Genomic DNA, 22,807 nt, shown 5'->3' on the forward strand with positions numbered 1-22,807 from the left:
AACCATATGAATGAACTATACCACTTCCAACCTCCACTTGGGCCCTCAGTGTTGCTCAGTAAATCTCTTTCACTGGTTCCCAGTTTGCCACAACAAGCATTCTAAATCAAGTCTCTGCTACCAAACTCTCACTTCAGTTTCCTTTTTAGCAAGATTTTACCTCCTACTCCTAAGTAAAAATAGGAGATCTTCTAGGCTCTCTTTCTCTGAGTTCCTAATACTCAAACTATAAACTTATCTACATCCACCCCACCCTCATCTCTCTTATTCTCAAAGGAAGGGGCCTATTTGAGGCTAATCCTCCCTCCGGCTTATCTGAAATCTTATTACATAAACTATTGCTTTTATCTCCATATCTTTAATGTTTTCCTTAAACAAACTGAGACCCTTTAATCTATAAAACATGTTCAGGCCTCTCTCACCTTAAAAAGAAAAAGAAAATTCTGCCATAACCCTGCATCATTCTTTTTTAGCCATTGCACTAGAGAACTGTTTATTTTTCACTCACAGATTCTAAATCAGTATCTGATACATAGTTGACACATAATTAAAGAACCCACTTACTAAGGAATTAATGAATATAAACAGCTAGATTTGTAAATGCCCACCTACAGAAATATTTACATGATAGATTCTCCTCACTAACGACTTCTGCTTATGGTCCACATTTAGAACTAACTAAAATTACAGATGAGTGTTTAAAAGTTCTCAAATGAACAAGCTATCAAAAATTAAAGCTTCTGTCCTAACTGCCATATCTGTCCTAACTTTCCATATCCCTAAAATATATATCCCTAAAATAAATATTCCAAAGCTTCTGTCCTAACTTTCCATATCCCTAAAATAAATATTTGGGATATGGAAAATAATTTTCTTTTAATTAGGATATAGCTGTCCCAGGGGTCTGCCAGCACACATATCTAATGTACATATATGGGAAGAGTAAAATGGGCCTTCAAATAATATTGGTGACCCAATACCTAAGACACTTAAAAAAATTGTTTTAATTGCTCTAGAGCAACACTTTCTCCTCTCTTAGCTTATCAATAGATTGCTGACAAAATAAAAGTAGTTTTACCAGCAAAATGTCCCAGCAAATGTGGATACAACTCATTGGTACCTAGTTTAGTAAGGATTTCCCCACCACATACACACAGACCCAAACAAAAAATAAAATCCACCACTTGGATTTATAAGAGGCTGTGTGAAGCTAAAATTATAAAAGGGAAGATGGAACCTTACTAAAATTTTAAGTTAACTATAAATTTCTCTTAAAAAAAAAAAGCTTGGCTCTTAAATCCAGTAATAAGGGCAGCCTGCAGAACACTGTTAATCAAGGCATGATTCGCTTAAGCCATAACATGGCTAGTATCTGGGAGGTCAAAGTTTCCTACTCTACAAATAGAAGGTCACATGCTCAATTTTTAAAGATGAAAGGTAATTACTAACGAGGTTCTTTTTTTTTTTGGCTGCGCTGGGTCTTCGTTGCTGCACGTGGGTTTCCTCTAGTTGTGGCGAGCAGGGGCTACTCTTTGTTGCGGTGCACAGGCTTCTCATTGCGGTGGCTTCTCTTGTTGCAGAGCACAGGATTTAGGCACGTGGGCTTCAGTAGTTGTGGCACACGGGCTTAGTTGCTCTGCGGCATGAGGGATCTTCCCGGACCGGGGCACGAACCCGTGTCCCCTGCATCGGCAGGCGGACTCTCAGCCACTGCGCCACCAGGGAAGCCCGAAAATTGTGTTTTCTTACCAATATGTTGCTGTAGAGCCCAAGAGGAGTTTGAGGCACGAGCAGAGAGCATCTTTTCAACAGCTGGAGGAAGCCTCCTCCAATTAGTAAACTCCAAAGTGAAGATAAGGATGTCATCGCTGATTGAGTCAATCCTATATTGGCAAGATATTAACACAAAATTAGACACAAAATACACCAAGGTTCACCCTGAAAACAAACACCACATAACCTATTCTTACAACATCCTGATATGGAAGACAGACAAAGAACTGCAGCATAGAAAATATTCATGAAACTAGAGGCAAGTTCAGTGCACATGAAAAATCAGCTATAGTTGCTACAGGAAACTCAAGTGACTGTGCATGTTGTCGTCCAATGGATGACAAAAGGAGTTTCTACTCTTACAGAGGGTAGGAATTTTCCTTCCCATTCCCCAGCAGCAGTGGTAAGAAAAGACAGATTCAGTGTCACTGTCATTAGTGGATTTGCCATTATTTCCTCCCAAATGGACCATCTTGCCAAATCTAGATTGGTCATCCTCACAGACACATAATTTAACAGTTCTGAAAGAATAAAGCCCAAACACCCAAAGCTGTCCCTAAACTGAGTGCATGAGAGAGATGGCTTGTTTCTGACCAGCTCTCAGAGATGTACTACAACTGTTCTCCTATAAGAACCTTTCCCATTATATTGTAGATACGGCTCTAAAGGACATATCAGAATAAGTTGTCTTTAAGAACTGAAAGAAGTTGTTGAAGACAAGCAGTTCTCCTTCTATTTTTTAAAAATAATGTCATATTTCCTACCAACCCACCCAAAAGAGACTTCCCAAATTTTATAAGCACTTGAATCCTAATAGAAAGAGCACTGACCCAAGAAAAGCTCTGATTTCTAACATCACCTCTACTACTTACAAACATGTTGCCTAAATTCTTTAAGCCCTAGATCCTGGTCTCTAAAATGAGAATAACACTTAACCTACCTATTTTAGGGGACTATTCATGAAAATAATGGAGACAATATAGTAAACAGACTTTTAAAACTATAAAATGTTATATAAATATTTGATATTACTAGAACTGGTTTGAAATGTTCAGTATTATATTTTCAGTGGGCCTTATAACATTGTACACATGAAATTTAGTCAAAGCTTAAAGAGAACTCTAAATTCTAATAAGATACTTATTTTGTACTCAACTAGATACTCCCCTACCATCACATTGTTTGAAGAAAAGTAAAATCATTAGGGTCTCTGGTGATTACTTCAAAAACAGAAATTCTTTTCAAGGTCACTTTTTTGGAGACATTACTGAGCAAGGACAAAATAAGGGAAAAATAGAAGTAAAGAAACTGAATAATACTCTAAACCTGTCATCTCAAAGACAACTTATTTCTCGTAATTCAGGGTCAAAGTATCCTTGAAATGACTGATTAGAGAGTATGAAAATTATTTCCTAAAATCTTAATTCTCTAATATGCAAACTTATATAAGGAAGAACTTAAACTGTAGCACAAATGCTTTGGGAAACATTTTACTTCTCAAAAAGCTCTCAGTGAAGTCACGATTTATCAGAAAATACTGAGAATAAGTGAAATGATAAAATATATTCAAATGCAAACAACCTTCTTCACTTTCTAGGAACCCCACACCAAAGGTTACTTGGTTCTGGTTGCTAGTTTCTTTTTTAATGGTTTCATTTTTCTACCATAATGTGCTGTCTCACTGTGACCAAAAACAAAGTCATTTCTGTGCAGTTATCTAAACACACACATAAGAAATAAATCTATTTACACAGCTTTAGTTAATATAATGTTGAGTTTATTTTACCAATGCTGATAATGGCACTGAAAATGTATTGTTACTGTACTACATTGACTGTTACGTTGTACAAAGCAGTTGTAAAATCATAAACCTGTGACAGTTAATCAACTAAATGCACAGATGACATTTACTTTCTATCATTCATGTACTGCATTGGGGGTGTGAGGGAAACCTAGTCTTGCATTTAAAGCTGAAAAAATATTTCAACTCTGCAGATTATATTGTGACAAGCAATTATTCAGCCAGATACATCTTTAAAGACTGTTTAAGACAAACAATACCTAGGAAAGACATTTATAATTTACATGACAAAGATTAAGCAACAGACTTATATGTTATATAAATAAGATATAACCAAAATCCACTTTAACAACATATTGACGTTTTTATGGGATAATTATTTTATAACAGCTCTTTGAATGTAAATTTGATCAAAGAAAGCAAAACATTCATCACATTCAGCGTAAACACTTGCGTTATTCATTCAATAAAAGATCAGTAAGCAAAAATTTGACCATGTTAAGCATTTTTATTGCTAAAGTGAAATTTTCCATCATATATTTTCTAATGAATATAAAGTGACTAAAGTTACTCCTTCAGAGTAAAATGTATGCAACTGGCGTTCTCAATTCAAATAGCTGAAGTTTTACAATTTACTACAAAATAATTTGTAGTTTACTGTTTATTAACTCTTTTCTATCCTAATACATCCAATAAATATAACACAAACCCAGTGGCTTATTACCACAAAAATTCTCAAATGGGCTAGTCCCATGGGGGGAAGGGAACCCTGTATAAGAACTAGGGATGGGAGAGTATATTTTACAAAGCCTTTTGGGAGGATAAAGCAAATTCCCTTTCCTTCCAGCAGTCTATGTAGTTGTCTGAGGAGGAAAGGAAAAGAAGATACATTTAATTTTTTCCCTGAATAGGTTCTTCCTAATTTAGGAATAGGAAAGAGCAAGAAAAGTTGGCCCAGATCCCCCTAGGTTAGGCAAGGGATTAAGTGAATCCCTAAAATTAAGTGATAAAAACTACCACATCCCTGGGGATACATAGGGCTAAGGCAGCATAGCACAGGGGTTACAAAGACAGACATGAGTTACACTACTAGACAGCCTGAGTCCAAACCTAAGCTCTTGCACTAACTAGCTGTGTGAGCTTGGGCAAGTTATGTTAAATACTTTGTGCCTCAATTCCCTCCTCTATAAAATATGGATAATGGTAACTACTATGTTTTGTATTAAATGAGCTAATAGTAAAAAACTTAAAATAGGGCTTCCCTGGTGGCACAGTGGTTGAGAGTCCGCCTGCTGATGCAGGGGACACGGGTTCGTGCTCCGGTCTGGAAAGATCCCACATGACGCGGAGCGGCTGGGCCCGCGAGCCATGGCCGCTGAGCATGCGCGTCCGGAGCCTGTGCTCCGCAACGGGAGAGGCCACAACAGTGAGAGGCCCGCGTACCGTAAAAAAAAAAAAAAAGAACTTAAAATAGTACCTATGGTGTATCAGGCAATATTTTAAGTGTTGGTTAAAGAAATAAACTAGAAACCAGAATGGAGCATGAAGGCTGAAAGTAATGGGCAAGTAATATGGAGTCGAGTTAGTATCTTCAGTAGAAAAACACAAGAAGCATGGCTGAGAAGAAAGTGGGTGCCTTGGGAATAAGCACTAAGTGAAGTGACAGAGGAAAGGAAACATACTGTCAGAACTGCCCACAGCTATCTAACGTGTTGGTTGGATTTACAGTAGCATTTTGGGGAGTGAATCCTAGAACGGTGAGGGGTAACTGCTGTTAGCTGTCAGGAGCCCAGACACAACAATAAAATTCACTAAGTAAAAAGTTAAGGGTATTACATAGCTTCGTTAATAGCTAGATATAGCATTCATTAGTGAGCGTTTCTATCTCAGTACTGAGTGTATGTGTGTGTGTGCACATGTAAAAGGGGATTTGTTAGGACAAGTAAACATGCACAAATAACTTTTAAAAATTAGATTTCTCAATGAATTGTCAATAATTTTAAAATCTCATTCAGTTATCTAAAAAATACAATGGATTTTTGTAAAATTTTATTGAAATGGTATAGAGGGAATTGCAACAGTGAGTGATTTGACAGATAACTGTGTATTAATCAGCTGTTGGAGACAGAAGTAAATACAATCGGGTATTCAAACCACTGTAAACTATAAACAAAAAGTAAAGTGGAGATCAGAACATGTATCTAAACTTTGCTTTACTTCTATATTCCTCAAACCACCTACCAGAAAGCAGTTTTTCCTCACAAGCCACATATCTGAAACATTTAGTATCAGAAAGGGATGATAGTCCTAAGCATGAAACCTCTGCTTAGTGAAAATTCTTGAATTCTATATTATGGCAGACATAATAAAAAGGTGAGATACTGGGATCCTGCCAAACAAAGATATGTTCTTCATTTACAGATGGAGAAGCCACCAGGCAGAAGATGGAGTCCCAGAAATGCAAACAAAATTTACAAGCAGGAACCACTAGTGTTGCCTGCAGGAATACCAAAGAGGACCTCTTTCGAAAAGCAAAATTTAAATAACAAAATATCAGAGCACTTTTCTGCTGAAATCCAAAATCTCAGTATTTGTCTAAACATTATTTTGGTAAATGGTAATTTTTGAAGCACAAAAAAGAAATCTTCTAGATGTTTTATTGAAATTTCATAAAATACATTTAATTTTTATGTTCTTTATATTCTTAGAGACTTTTATTCTATTTCCTCATTTGACTCGAATTATCAGGCCAAAAGAGTTCTCTCACCGCTACAATTACCTTCTTGGTCCATCTAGACACATAACTCTTGAAAAGGTTGGTAAAACAGTTTTTATCCTTTTGCCCTAGAAAATTTCTGACTCAACTTTCATATAATCACTCATAGGGGATGCCCTTCTGAGAAACCACTTGAGGTAAAGAGTTATTTACTCAGCTACTTCAGAAATCAGTATTTATTGAGGGAGACTAAGTTCAAGTAGACAAGTTGCTATAGGATAGGAGTATTCAATCTACTTGACTAAGGGATGCTAGAAATCTCCAAAGCAGCTACAACCATTCTGTCACAGACATTTTAAGAGCAGCGTGAGGGATGGCCTAAGTAGAAGAAATAACCCTCTCAGGAGGGTTCACTGGCACCCATTCCTTTCTACTCCCTTCCAGCCACCTCTGACCTTTTTCCAGGACTCTATCCTTACACTCAATCTCACCATTAGCAGCCCCCCCCAATTCCTTCACCCCAACCCAACCATCACAGTCAAAACACACACAATAACAACCTCCTCCCAACACAGGGATCTCAAGAAATTGGGGGAAATTAAAGGTAGTACACTCACTCAAAAAGAGTAAAGTCCACATGGCAGGATTTCTTACCAAGTACTGCAGAGGAGATTCAGTGGGTCAAATCCAGCAAGCAGCAGAGATGGCAACCATTCTTTATATTTTGTCTGTGCTTTAACTGCATGACTTATAAATTCAGATATGTGGCTCCATGATGTCAATGGGCAACATTTCTTCAAAAAGTAGCGAAACACTGAAAACCTCTCATACTTCAGGCAGTATGCCAAATGAAGTTCATTTAGCTGGGCTCCATATTTCAAAAGAATATTCACAATTCCAAAGAAGTCACAGCTCCACCACAAAAAAGAAAGAAAGGAAGGAAGGAAGGAAGGGAGGGAGGGAGGGAGGAAGGAAGGAAGGAAAGAGGAAGGGAGGGAGGAAGGAAAAAGAAGGGAAGGGAAGAGAAGAGAAGTTAGATTTTCAGATTAAAAAAATAATTCTTACAAAGTTAACAGTAGTTACAACTGGAAAATAAGAATAGCAAATAGGATAGTGGATGATTTTTACATGTCTAGTGGATTGAGACTAGGGGACCAGAGGAAAGGGAGGGTTTTACTTTTTAATTTACACCATTCTGCATGGTTTTTAGTTTCCAACTATGAACAAGTCGTGTCCTTAGAATTTAAAACATTTATCTTAAATAAGTTAAGTTTTAAAATTATCATTGACAAGTAGAAAACTCTTTTCAAATTGTGATTTTTTTGCACAATTAAGTATCCATAATACAAAATACTTGCTAAACAAAGTTAATAAAACAATGTGACTGGTCCCTAAAGACAGATGATTCAGTCTAGGAATCTCCAAGATACCACTTCCTTCAACAATATCTTAGTCAATTTCCCTCTTACTTTTAAATTTCTAATGGTAAAAAGCAATCATAGAAAAGCTTTTTTTTAATGAACAAAAATTTAACTTACAGCTTTAGATTTTTAAATTAATCTTCTTTATAAAGTGTTTTACAGAACAAATGTGTTATCATTTTATACCTATTGAATTGGTTACTTTAAAAAAGAAAACATTATCATCCAATACTGCTAAGTTGTGGTTAAAATGATTGAAAATAAGTGTAACCCTTTTATGAGAGAGCTAACTGGCAAAATGCATCAAAAGAGGGCTTCCCTGGTGGCGCAGTGGTTGAGAGTCCACCTGCTGATACAGGGGACACGCGTTTGTGCCCCGGTCCGGGAAGATCCCACATGCTGCGGAGCGGCTGGGCCTGTGAGCCATGGCCCAGCGTCCGGAGCCTGTGCTCCGCAACGGGAGAGGCCACAACAATGAGAGGCCCGCGTACCGCAAAAAAAAAAAAAAAAATTTTAAACTAAGTGTGACCTACAGAAATAAACGCTACATACCAAATACATTAAAAATGCAGGAAAAAAAAAAAAAGAAAAAAAAAATGCAGGAATACCTAGAAAACTAAAGTTTTATTTTAGGTTCATAACAAGTCTTGTAAATATAAATTTCAAATGATAAATAGCCTGACACACGGTCAATATCATACTTGACAAAGATATTTTTAACTCTTTTTTATCTTTTTGCCTCCCAGCTTTATTGAGGTATAACTGACAAATAACATTGTAAGATAGTTAAAGTATATAATGTGGTGGTTTGACATACATATACATTGTGAAAACATTCATCACCTCAAATATTTACCTCTTTTTTTAAGAGCATTTAAGTTGTACTCTTAGCAAATTTCAATTATATAATACAGTCACCACATTATAACTACAGTCACCACATTATACATTAAATCTTCAGCCCTTATTCATTGTGCAACTTAAAGTTTGTTTTAATTCTTAAATTGCTTTGAAGACCAAGGGTATCAGAGAGTTCCTGCATTTACTTTAATATATTGAAAGTATGCTCTAAAATTGCTACACCAAAAATATAATCCAGAGCCAAAGAGAGAAGGAAAAAAAATCTGACATTATCACCTAATTTTTATTATAGTTTGACTGAACAAGGTGCATCACAGAAGGCTTTTGTTTTTGTCTGTTTTTTGTTTTTAAGTTAAAAATTTAGCTCTAAGACATATTGCTTCACAAAAGAAAGTCATTTGGAAATACATCTCCATATAGCAAAAAAGAATAAAAATACAGCAAATATACATACTCCTTTTGGAAAGCCATACACATGGGAGAACTGAATCCGAAGACGAGGCACATCTGGGCATCTGGGCGGTAGCCAGACTGGAGCAACATTTCTAGGCACTCTTCATGCCCTCCAAACACTGCTGAGTACACAGGACTCACTTTGTTTGGCCCAGTGTCACAGACCCGGTTAGTAAGTGGTATTAACAAGTCCAAGATTCTGCAAATACACAAATTCAGGGGTATATAATGCTTTTATATGTACATAAGTGCAGACATTTCTACAGCACATATTTTGAGTCACCCACTGATTGATTTTAAAAAGTCTTTCTGTCTTCAGTGTACTTTCTATCTACAGTAAATTATTACAAGCTACATACTCTGAAATGTTACACTCATTATTGATGCTTAGTAGAAAGATCCTTAAATGTATCTGAAGCAGAGCTAAGTAACATTCCCATAAAAGTAAACAGATAACACACAGTCCTTTATTTTTCACGAATTATTTACCTTCCCACCAACAACCACCTTCCTCCCCAAAATTCAAATTTTATATTAGATATTTTAGGATCTAATAAATTTTTTAAAACTTCATTATACTAAATATAAACTTGTTATCAAGAAAACAAGTTATTTTCCTTCATAGAGTAGCAACCAAAGTTTTATTTTTCTAATCAGTAAGAATTTTTTAAGACGGTGAGTGACATGAAATGAATAGTATTGTCATCAGGAAGAAGTCAGAAATTCTGCTAAAATATTGTATTCTCAGAAAAGAAGATGAGCTCTTTAAATATTAAGGCATATTTATTTAAAAATTAAGAATAGGGCTTCCCTGGTGGCGCAGTGGTTGGGGGTCCGCCTGCCGATGCAGGGGACGCGGGTTCGTGCCCCGGTCTGGGAGGATCCCACATGCCGCGGAGCGGCTGGGCCCGTGAGCATGGCCGCTGAGCCTGCGCGTCCGGAGCCTGTCCTCCGCAACGGGAGAGGCCACAACAGTGAGAGGCCCGCGTAACGCATAAAAAAAAAAAAAAAAAAAAAAAAAAAAAAAAATTAAGAATAAATTAAGAATTGATAACATTCTTTCTCTTTGCTACTTTTCCTTAGGTAAGGTAGGACTAAGATAATATTTAAGGAGAACTTATATTTCACCATGAAGGAAATCATCAGTGACCAACAGAATTCTCAAAATTGAGAACAAATGAGGACAAATTCTCAAGAGGGTTTTGGTATCAATTTAAAGCTCAGAGTATAATTGTACCTAAGATTTATGATTAAATAAACAATCAACAGTTAAGAAAAACATCAAATTTTTAAACCTAAGTACTTTGTTAAAATAAAGAATCTGTTTAGTGTCTCTTATATGTAATAAATGTGCTAAATTTTTTTAAATGAGTTGGAAAAATTATACTCTTCAACAGGGCACAAACATGATTACAAATATCTTTAAGGAAATAGTAAAATACCATGCCACCTAGTGGCATAATAACCCAATTACAGCATCTGTTTTCCTACTATGTATACATACTAAAGACAAGACCATTTCACTATTACTTTTTAAATTAAATAATACTAACAAGAGCTATAAAATTATTATTGTAGTAGTATAACTCTAAAAACTTTAAATATATATTTAAAAAACTGTACCAATCTGTGTTAAGACAGGCTGCCATATTCTCACAGGTATAAAACCAGGTTTAATAATTTCTGAGATTCCTGGAACCCCCAATTTCAGGGAGTTCCAACTTTCGTTAAGTCTCTCTCTCTTCAGACAATATCAAAAATTTCATTGGAATTTCTGGCTAAGGAAGAAGAGTAATAGAAGCAGGGGAAAGTACCAAGTTGAATTTGAAATAAGACAAAGAGAAGTCCAGTCAAAGGGTTCAAGATGTGGAGGACTACCCAGTCCACACAAAAGAGATCACAAACTCAAAACATTCCTGGGGCCAAGGAGGTAACAAAAATAAGTTGAATAAAGCCATCAGATCAATACCTAAAGATGCCTGGGACAAAACTGGAAAGGAGTGGGAGAGTACAGCCACAGCTTAAGAAGTCAGAGAGAAGACTTACCCTGAGAAAGCCCCTGGGGCCACTCTGCCTCACACTAGGAAAGAGCAAGACTACGAGTTGCTGGGATTGCAAGGGGGACAAATGTGGGGGGTGGATCTAGTCACCCAGCAGATCAGTAGGGAAGGGAATACCAAGGGTTATGCCTGGAGGTAAAGGGTCTGGCCCAGAAGATCTATTTCTATTACCTTTGAATTATGAGACCATTTTTATTTTCCATTTTTAACACTTACTTTGTATGGCCCATTTGTGCGGCTGCATGAATAGGTAACTGCCAATTGTCCTCATTACAGTAAAGATCAGGATCTGCCCCACTGGAAAGCAAAAGCTCCACACATTCTGTGTGGCCCTCTTGAGCAGCAATGAACAAGGGAGTAGCTTTGTCCAAGGCTTGACAATTGACATTTGCACCTAAAATAAACATTTAACATATAACCCTCCTTAATGCAAAAAATAATAATAATAATTAACAAAAATTTCAAAGCAGTTGCCTTAAAAGGGTTTCACAGTACAATAGCTTTTCTTCCTTAGTGGATACTGTTGTTAAAACATATTAATTTTCATAACTTATTGGTAATCATTTACATTGTTTTTACTTTTATGTCAGCACGAAAACAAGTGATTAATATTTTAGAATTCATTTTTAAGCTAAAATAAGAAACTTATTCAATGAAGGATTCATTTCATTCCAACAAGCACTCTGAGGGTCCAGTAAGCAATCATTTAAAAAAGGAAAAATGCGGGCTTCCCTGGTGGCGCAGTGGTTGAGAGTCCGCCTGCCGATGCAGGGGACGCGGGTTTGTGCCCCGGTCTGGGAAGATCCCACATGCCGCGGAGCGGCTGGGCCCATGAGCCATGGCCGCTGATCCTGCACGTCCGGAGCCTGTGCTCCGCAACGGGAGAGGCCACAGCAGTGAGAGGCCCGCGTACCACAAAAGAAAAAAAAAAAAAAAAAAAAGGAAAAATGCAAACCATCAAATATGGATAACATTTCTGATCATTACTGAAAGGATAAGAAAAAAATCTAAATTATGAGACTTTACAGATGCCACTAATTGATTCCGGCTAAGATTTGTGAAAAAAAAAAATTCCAGTAGATATGATAAACATGGGGGCTATGCCTTTAAACTAATGTTGACTATACTCTTCATTATATCACTTTTCTTCATGACCAGTGCATGATAAACAGAGCTCACATTAAAAGGAAAAAGGTTTATTTAAATGGGTTTGTAAGCTGATCTTTTTAAGCATAAATCTAATCAATTATTTAGACCCAAGTGTACAAAGATGTGAAAAAGTTTAGTGACCTCAATTTTTGTTAAGGTTTCAAAAATAGCAGACTTCCTCAAACTTTTCTCATTGACAAATAATGTGTTAAGTATGCTAAGTATGGTGTTAATACATGACCATGAGAATTTTTTAATTTCTGGAATACAGCTCAGTGAAAAATCATCATCATCAAGGGGGAAAAGACTACTTTTTTATTTAAACGGATGTTCCATAAATATACCTTGAATAAACCAAAGCCCTGAAATTGGTAAAAACAATGTAAAACACAAATGGTAACTTAGAGTTTATGGAACTGTCAGAAATTCCAACTGGATATTCAACATGTCTAGATACACAGAATATTCCTGACTTGTACAAGGTGGCTTCACCTACTGTCAGCCTCAGAAAGAAATGAACACTATAACTGAGAAAATACTAAGTCAAAAAAGAAACCTACTTAACTTTCTCTTTTAAGCAATGTTTTGTTTTGATTGACAATTTCAATGTATAAGGAAGAATAAGGAACTAGACCTTGTAAGATTACAGGTAGAAAAGTTGGGAAAATGAGAGATAATTCACTGAATGGAAAGTCACTTTAAAGAGTTAGAAACATGTATAGTTACATTATAAACATACCTACATAGCTTTTCAACTTGCCATTCATAACTATTCAGAGAGGGGAAGAAAAAAAGAACAAAGGAAAACAAAACAGGTGCTTAGTGTTCCAGGAGACAGGCTCAGCATGAGGAGTCATTAGCTGCAGTTTAACCTATTTCATTCTAAATATTAGCTACACACTAATAACTGGAACCTACGGACTGGAAGTCGCAGAATATATCACGACAGTCCTTGGGAAGGTACAACATAGAAGAAGGAAGATGAGAAATCACAAGTCCTGGATCCAAGTCCTGATTCTGCCAGGGAATACTTTCTAGATCTTTGGCAAGGCACTTAAATGCTCAGAGCCTGGGATTCTTTTTTTTTTTAAATTAATTAATTATTTATTTGGCTGTGTTAGGTCTTAGTTGCAGCATGCATGTTCTTCTCTAGTTGTGGCATGTGGGCTCCAGAGCACACAGGCTCAGTAGTTGCAGCATGCAGCCTCTCTAGTTGTGGTGCACGGGCTCTAGAGTGCACGGGCTCAGCAGTTGTGGCACACGGGCCCAGATGTCCTGTGGCATGTGGGATCCTAGCTCCTCGACCAGGGATCGAACCCATGTCCCCTGCATTAGAAGGCAGATTCCTAACCACTGGACCACCAGGGGAGTCCCCAAGCCTGGGATTCTTAATACAAAAAAAAAAAAAAAGCTTGCACAAATGATTTGGGGGATTCTCTCAACTTTAAACTTTGTTTTGGTAATTTATTAAAAGTTTAGGTATTACAGAAGATATGTGAAAAGTCTAAGTATTAAAAAAAATTGCGTGGTGGCAAATCTGGTGTATTTCCCATCTGCTCCTGACTATCCATGCTTCGTCAGGTTAGCAGTGTGAGTGCACACGCAGTGCCTGGAAGAACTGAAAAGCTCTTACATAACAAAAGTTTCTGGTCACAGAAATGTCACACAGAGTAAGAATGCCACCTCAACACCATCCTCTCTGACAATGCTGAATGTGTAATCGTTGTCACTGAGAATCCTTTAACAGGCTTCTGTTGCTATTTATTAACATAATAAAGTATAAACATGCTTTGAAATAAATCCATTTAAATATCACACAATTGATCAAAACATACAACTCAAAGGGTTAATACACAAAATATCTAAAAAATTAATTAAGCCTATACTAGTCTTTTTTTTTCTTGTACCCTAGAAAGTTGGAATTGCTCAGGTCCCTATAATAAAAGACAGCACCATCATTTAACTTGCCAATAAACCTGCTTTAATGATAGGTCATTATGGTCCTACTCAGATAAATTAATAGTTGCACAATGTATTATGTTAGTAATAGAGACTTAGTAACCAGGCTTATAAATGAGCTTGTATGTACTCTTATTTACCACTAACATAAAAGACCATAAATTCCAGAACCTGATTTATATCTGGTCAAGAATTACTCTTCCTAAGAAGATACAAAGTTAAAACTCATGATCTTAACAGTGTAAAGGCTAATGGATTAGTCTTACCCAATGAATTAGTCTTACCCGATGATATAAGTATGCTCAAGCTTTCTAGCTTGCCATATTGAGCAGCCACAAATAAAGGTGTGATTCCAAAGTCATCCTGGCATTCCTTGTTTGCTCCTTTTTTAAGAAGCAATTTTATGATCTCAGCATTTTCCTAAGGCACAGATTCATATTTTAAATAAGAGAAAACAAAGAAAATAGAAGATATCTTTTTTATTGTTGTGTGTGTGTATATTTTTTATCCTCACTAAAGGAAAAAAGTGTATTGGTGGATGGGAAGAAAGTGTTAAACAATCAGATTATTCTGTACCTTTAGCTAGAACATTAAACATAAACAGATAGAACACTGGGAATCTCTAGGAATTATAATCCTCATAAAATCCTGCAAAATTAGTTTGCAAGTACAAGCACTAAGATGTCATCACAGTTTCTAAACACAGTGCTATAAATAAAATAAGCCAGTGCTATCAATTTATATCCCAAATATTCTGATGGTCTCTTAACTATGCTATCAACATTTGAAAAACTTAGATAAACCCTGCAGCCCAAAGCTACTAGAACTACTAGAGCAGTTGGCTTATTCAGAATGACCGTTAGCATTTAGACTGCCTTTTCTGTACTGCACTAACCATCATAAATCACAGGCAAGTGGGAAGCAAAAACTGTATTGAACTGTCATTTTAAAAGGGTAAAACACACAATTTACATGGAAATGAAATAATAAATTCAGAGTTTACCTGAAAAGTAGCCTGGTGCAAGGTGTTCCATCCACACATAGAATGGGATCCATTAACATTTGCTCCATATCGAAGTAGCAGCCTTAACACATCTATCTGTCCATTTTCAACAGCTGCAATACAACAGTCAAAAAAATTGTCAGTAAAAAGCCATGTTTGTAGGACTGGGCACTTCGGTGATGTTACCATCACTTATTCAGCTTTGAACTCACAATACTGTCATCATTCCTATCAACAAATCAGAACATATATGTACTCCTTATGCAATTCCAAAACATTTATCACAATTGTCTTAGCCCAAACCCATTAATATATACATCCTTTTGGTACACATATAAAATTATTTTCAATTGTATCTTAAAAGATACAGAGGAAATGGAAGCAGGAGGCAAACATATTTTCTTTGATAATGGAGATAATATGTGTTTCTATTTTGTTAAAAATGCAGTTGGGAGGGGGATGGGATGAATGGGTCAGAAGAAACAGCAGCAGTCTGGAGAAACAGTCTCAAAAGAATTGAAAGGTTGGCTATTACCATCTGATCACAAATGACAATAGTAAATGACAAGCAAACTGAAAGCACAATACTGCAAGTCTGCATCTTAGATATTTTTACCATAATAAACAACTATCATTGTTAAAATGATGTTCTTATATCAACCAATGAAAATTTAGTAGAATCTGTTTCACATCCAATTCATACATCATTATCAGTGACTGCTGGCAAAAATCACTCCATAGCCAAAAGCCTGAGTTGAAGATTATCAGGTTGTCAGTGGTGATATATGAAACAGAGTTTAGATAAGTTTGTTTCCATGAATTAGGGAGACCTTCTAAAAATGAAAGTCGAAAAAATTTGTTTTGATTATTAAATACGCTATAGAAGTCAGACAGAGAGAAAAATTTTAATATCATAAATACATTAAGATATCTGATGTCTGCATCTCTAGTGAAAAAAATTTCTCAATGGCAAAATGGCATTTTTACAGCTCTTGCTAATTATTTCAAAATAAGGCAAATGGTTAAGTAATGGTTAATCGTTAAGAAATAGTGGTTTAGGGACTTCCCTGGTGGCACAGTGGTTAAGAATCCACCTGCAAATAAAGGGGACACAGGTCCAAGCCCTGGTCCGGGAAGATCCCACATGCTGCGGAGCAACTAAGCCCATGCGCCACAACTACTGAGCCTGCGCTCTAGAGCCACAACTACTGAGCCCGTGTGCCACAACTACTGAAGCCCGCGCACCTATAGCCTGTGCTCCTCAATAGGAGAAGCCACTGCAATGAGAAGCCCACACACCACAACGAAGAGTAGCCCCCGCTCACCACAACTAGAGAAAGCCTGCGCACAGCAACAAAGACCCAACACAGCCAAAAATAAAATATTAAATAAATAAATAAACCTTTAAAAAAAAAAGAAATAGTGGTTTAGAAAAGTGTATTTACAGCTTACATCCTACTACCAAGGCCTCTCCTTTGGAAGAGTTGGGTTAACTTCTTTGTCCTTATATAATAAGTTACCAAATTGGAGACGGAGTGGGAACCATACTGTGACCAAGTATATTATACTTCAATGAAAGTTATTTTAAAAAAAACCCAAAAAAACCCAGACTCGAACTTACTATTTGTTTGCCTCCTTATCATTAGTAAAGTACGCTTGAGGAGAGAAACTGTGTTCCGTTCGCCTTACGTGCCCAGTGCCAATCGCAAACAGAAGACAGGCAATAAATAAGCACTGACTCAGGGAATGAAAAATAAATGTCTAAAATAAAATACGATTTTCTTTTTAAGAATTCATTCCTCTCCAAACAGAACAGCCTTCAGAACTATACTTCTGGATATGACAAAATAACTGGTACTAAACTAGCCATCATAAGAGTGGGAAATATACATAAAGCAACTTTTTCTAGCATTAAACCATGGGTAAAAGACTGATTCCTAAGGAAAGGGAAACACATGAGGTGAGCCCCATGATCACCCCAGCTTTCTGCCTGGGGACATTTCTGGATTATGGTGCAATGAGCTGAAGTCCAAGCACAGTAAGGATAAGGTTGAAGAAAGAATACTCCAAGCAGAGGAAATGGTCCAAGCAGAGTGAAGCAGTCCGCTGAGCTAAGGAGGAAAATATTAGAGTTTAAGCAGTTGAAATCAGTGGGGCAAACCCCAAGAGAAAAGAGAACTGTGTGGAGGGGAGGCCCCACTGTGGAAGTTCTCCAAGAATCCTTGCCTGAGCTCTGGGCTACACATGTACAAGGCAAGAGGAACTGCTAAAGGGTTAAGAATGGAACAGAGGTAAGTAGAAGACAGTGCTGAGGGGCAATGGAACTCCTAGGAGTTCTGGCCCAGTCAGAGTGGTGAAACCACACTGATACTTCGATAGCTTGTTAACACTCTGGGCATCCGGCTGAGACACCCAAAAGGCAGAGCCCTAGGAAAAAAGACCACATCTGAGACTAAGGCCTACTCTAGACCTGCTCTAAGGAAGCCTAAAATAAGCCCTGATCAGGAAGGAGGCAGAGGCTGGGAACTGAGTCCTCCTGGGAGTTAGATCTGGGAAATACCTTATGCTCTCAACAAAGCATAAAACCAAACCTAAACAAGTTCAAGGTCATAAGCCAGTAAATAATCTACCTATTATTTAAAAAACAGAAAAAAACTCACTATTCTCAGAGAATAAGGGAATTCAAGTCTGTGACATACTATTCACAATGCCCAGTATACAAGTCAGAAAGCAGTGAGCAGAAACTGATCCCAAGATGGCACAGACATTGGATTTAACAGATTAACTAATGTAGCTACTATAAATATGCTTTAAAACTTTAAGGAAAATATGTTCAACGATTTTACTTTGTTTGTTTGCGGTACGCAGGCCTCTCACTGTTGTGGCCTCTCCTGCTGCGGAGCACAGGCTCCGGACGCGCAGGCTCAGCGGCCACGGCCCACGGGACCAGCTGCGCCGCGGCATGTGGGATCTTCCCGGACCAGGGCACAAACTCGTGTCCACTGCATCAGCAGGCTGACTCTCAACCACTGCGCCACCAGGGAAGCCCCAAAGACTTTACTTTTAATATCTATGGTATATACACAGCATACACAGAGAATCTGAGTAATGAAACTTTTTTTTAAAAAAGAACCAACTGGAAATTCCAGAACTGAAAAAAGAAATGGATGGGCTTAAAAGAAGATCAGAGATGGTAGAAGAGTGGATGAACTTGAAGACATCAATATAAATCAACCAGGGACTTCCCTGGCGGTCCAGTGGTTAAGACTCCACGCTACCACTTCAGGGGGCATGGGTTCAATCCCTGGTTGGGGAACTAAGATCCTGCATGCCACACAGCATGGCCAAAAAAAGAAAGAAGGAAAATAAAACAAAAAACAAAAACATATATATATGTATATCATCCTATCTGAAGAACTGAGAGAGGAAAAAAAAAAGACTACAGGAAAATCAACTGTACACATCTAACAGTCCAGCATACATTAATTGGAGACCCAGAAGGAGAAGAGAGTAAAAACTGGGCAGCAAAAAATACATTTGAAGAGAAAAAAATGCCTGAAATTTTCCAAAATTTGATTTAAAAAACAAAAACAAAAGCCACACTGACTTACAAATCCCAGAAATTCAGTAAACCACAGTGCTTTGGAAGAAGTCAGTATACTTATGACTTCACATTCTATGTAAATTAAGGATGATTATATGAACATACCTGACAGCTCTGTGGAAGAATTTAAATGATTATAAAAGCAGCTGCAAACAACAAGCCATTGAAATCAACTTAGCTATAATAATAGTTTAATTTTTTTTCCAGGGCTTTTATTTGCATTTGAAATAAAATCTACCATTTTACCATGTCCTTTAAGACTCTGCAATAGTTAAATAATTAATCCAATCATTCAACAGTGCCATGGACTGTACTAAGCACAAGGGGCATAGCAAGCAACCAGACTTACAAAGTAGTTGCCTTCGTGGAACTTCCATTCTAGTGGGAGAGACAGATAATAAACAAGCACACAGATAAAGGAAATAAGTTCTGATAAAAGAAACTGTGAAATTGCTTTTTGTGGGGAAAAAAGTGAAAGAAATTAACAAGGTAAAGTAAAGAGCAGTGACTGAGTATGAGAGTGCTATGTTAGAAAAGAGGATGTCATCTCTTTGAAACAGAGACCTCTGAACAGAGAAATGAAAGATAAGCAGTAAGCCATGCAAAGAGGTGCAAGAAGAGTACTCCAAACAGGAAATAAGTGTAAAGGCAGTGAAGTACAAATGAGCTGAGTATGTTTGGAATAGCCAAGATGGCCAGTGTGACTGAAGTGAAGTCAAGGAAAGGAAATAAAGCAAGAGAGGTAGAAAGAAGCCAAATTTTGTAAGCCTTGGCAAAAAGTTAGCTTTTTTTTTTTTTTTAAGGAAAAAATGAATTTGTAGTTGGAGCTACTCCTAGAAGCACAGCTCATCACCTGCTCGTTCAGGACATAAATCCTGAGGAGCTGAGTGATCTGCCCAAAGTCACAGAGCCAGAGCCCAGGCTTCCTAGTTAGTCAGGACTCCCTCAACTATACCTGGTAATATTAACAAGAATAGGAGTCAGCAAACTGTTTCTGTAAAGGGCCAGAAAATACAGACAGTCCCCAACTTAAGATGGTCTGACAACAATTTTTCGACTTTACAGCAGTGCAAAAGGGATACACATTCGGGAGAAAATGTACTTCAAATTTTGATATTTTCCTGGGCTAGCAATATGTGGTATGATCATCTCTCACAATGCTGGGCAGTGGCAGCAAGCTGCAGCTCCCAGTCAGCCACAAAATCACGAGGATAAACAGCTGATATACTCACAACCATTCTATACCCATACAACCATTCTGTTTTTCACTTTCAATATAGTTTCAATAAATTACACGAGATATTCAACACTTTATTATAAAATAAGCTTTGTGTTAGATGACTGTGCCTAATGTAAGGCACAATGTAGGCTAATGTACGTGTTCTGAGCACATATAAGGTAGGCTAGACTGAACAATGATGTTTGGTAGGCTAGGTGTATTAAGTGCATTTTTGACTTACAACATTTTCAGCTTACAATGGGCTTATTGGGATGTAACCCCATCCTAAGTTGAGGAAAATCTGTACTCTATTACATCTAGTTTCTCTGGTTCAATATTATGCTTGTAAAATTTATCAATATTGTTGCCTCTAGCTGCAGATCATTCCTCTTCATTGCTGTGTAGTAATCCATTGTGTAAATAGAACACAATTTATTTACCTGTTCTATTGCTGGCAGATGGTCTTTGGATAGCTTCCTGTTTGGGGCTGTAATAGAGTGCTACAACAAGACTACTCTAGTACATCTTTTTTTTTTTTTTTTTTGTGGTACGCGGGCCTCTCACTGTTGTGGCCTCTCCTGTTGCGGAGCACAGGCTCCGGACGCGCAGGCTCAGCGGCCATGGCTCACGGACCCAGCCGCTCCACAGCATGTGGGATCTTCCCAGACCGGGGCATGAACTGCCGCCTGCATCGGCAGGCGGACTCTCAACCACTGCGCCACCAGGGAAGCCCTCTAGTACGTCTTTTACTGAACACTGATACACATTACTGTTGACTATATGCCTAGGAATGGAATTGCTGGGACAGAGTGTATGTATATACTCAGTTTTAGTAAGTTCTTCCAAACCGTTTTTCAAAGTGGCTATACCAAATTCACACTCCCATCAGTAATCTATCTTCTGGTTGCTTCACATCCTCATAAACACTTGGCACTTTCAATCTCTTTCTTTTTAGCCGTTCTGGCAGGTGTGTAGTGTTTACTCTTACCTTAATCATCAGTCACTTCAAATTCTCTTTGGAAGTAGTTGAGATACGAATAAATAAACAAAATATAACATTGTCTTTATCCTGAGTTCCTTTGGGACTCACTAGCCTGGGAGTACAAGTGAAGTTATGTTAAACTGCAAACTAAAATTTCAAATCCTGACATTGGGGTTACAGAAGAAACAAGCTGATAACAGCTATAGCTGGCTGATGGTACAAAGGAGTTCACTATATTATGTTCCCTACTTTCGTATATATTTTAAATGTTTCACAATAAAAGTTTTTAGTGTTTTTCACCAGTTCATGGCCCCACTTGCATAATATGGAAGCTATATCTCCTGACAAATTCTACCCCACTAAGGACTTCTGATCTCCTAAATAATCCTGTCATCTTCTTCTCTGAGACACCTTCCTGATGTCCACAGTTGTAAAGGCCACTTGAAGGTTATAACTGGCACAGTGTCAATGAGAATGATGTCACCCAGGCCATAGGTGCCATTTATTTCCCAATTCTGAATATGCAAGATGCCAAAGTGATGCTGGTTTCCCTGCAGTGCCCACTGTATAGGCAACATGCTACATCTGAGCAGCAGTGGAGAAGATGCCCTGTTCGCAACCTAACCCACAACATGCTCTGTCACCGAGCTTCCTACAGAGCAGGGCTCCTCATATCCCTGTGCCTCTCAGAGGTGCTCATGGAAACAGATCCTTCACCTTCCGCCTTCAGCTCCTCTCACTACAGGGCTCAAATATGAATCCCGGAAGCTGGAAAACCAGGCTGTTCTTCCACCCTTGTCTCCCAGAAGCCCCTCTACCACCCAGTTACTCAAATAAAAATCTCCTGAAAACCATTCATTCTGCTCCTGAATTTGCCACCTACTTATTCATGACACAAGTGCTCAGGCATCTCAGACATATCTGAATTATAATTTAGGATCAAGATGATACCCTAACTCTAGTGGAAAGAACACAGATAGTGTAGTCAGGCACTCTCTCCAGCTGTGAGCAAGTTAGTCTCTCAACCTCATTACACATATAAAATAAGGATAATCTACTTACCTATGGGCTTTTAGTTGATTGAATAATTAATATAAGTAAATATAGTAGGTGCTCAATAAATGTTCCTTCTTTCTCTCCCTCAGTCTCCCTTACCCCTTTCCTGATATATAACTGGTCAACTTCTTTTCCTAATAAATTCCACAAATAGGATACTCAGAAGGTTAGCTTTTCAATCATGAGGAGTTAGGCCATAATTACAGTTCCCTCAATACTAATACAGCTCTCTGACTAAACCCATATTGGTCACCTTCACTCCATGCACCGTAAGGACAGCCTCTTCCCTTTGCAGGATCAATCCTTTTGTCCAACAACCTGATTAACTGCAACCATCATCCAGCACTACAAGAAGTGCATATCCAGGTTCCCTCCTAAGTGAGAGTGCAGACCCTCAGGTTTACCCAGTTTATTGTCCAATTTACTTCCTCCATGATAATTACCCACAAACCAGTCTTACTAGTTTAAATAAATGTTTATGCTTATCTTTCCTCCTCCACAGCCATACTGATCTTGTCTTACAAACATATACACTATTTCCCATCCTCAAAAAAGGAATCCAAAGCCCATAATCCTCTATCTTTCCATGGCCACCACCTGTATTCACTTGCCAGATTTTTCTCTCTTCCAAAAAACAGAACTAGGTCTATAGGCAGATGCTGCTTATACAGAACTTTTATGCTCTTTCTTTTCCTTCCACTTCTTGTCCAAGTTTGCAGAGACCTAAAGACATTTCCTTAGACTGGAGCG

The 22,807-nt window shown here is 37.7% G+C and overlaps 1 protein-coding gene across 1 annotated transcript in view; it reads right to left on the minus strand.

Annotated features, from left to right (window-relative positions):
- The window catches only part of ASB3 (ankyrin repeat and SOCS box containing 3), an 81,760-nt gene that overhangs the window by 10,061 nt on the left and 48,892 nt on the right, over positions 1-22,807 (minus strand). Inside the window, exons 4-9 of the mRNA XM_032652029.1 lie at positions 15,197-15,309; positions 14,478-14,613; positions 11,302-11,479; positions 9,027-9,224; positions 6,945-7,202; positions 1,750-1,883 (exon numbers count right to left, since the gene is read on the minus strand). Of these exons, the coding sequence (XP_032507920.1) occupies positions 1,750-1,883; positions 6,945-7,202; positions 9,027-9,224; positions 11,302-11,479; positions 14,478-14,613; positions 15,197-15,309 (1,017 nt within the window). The remainder of the gene's footprint in view (positions 1-1,749; positions 1,884-6,944; positions 7,203-9,026; positions 9,225-11,301; positions 11,480-14,477; positions 14,614-15,196; positions 15,310-22,807) is intronic.

The sequence above is a fragment of the Phocoena sinus genome, chromosome 13 (genome assembly GCF_008692025.1).
Source record: "Phocoena sinus isolate mPhoSin1 chromosome 13, mPhoSin1.pri, whole genome shotgun sequence".
NCBI classification, from domain to species: Eukaryota; Metazoa; Chordata; class Mammalia; order Artiodactyla; family Phocoenidae; genus Phocoena; species Phocoena sinus.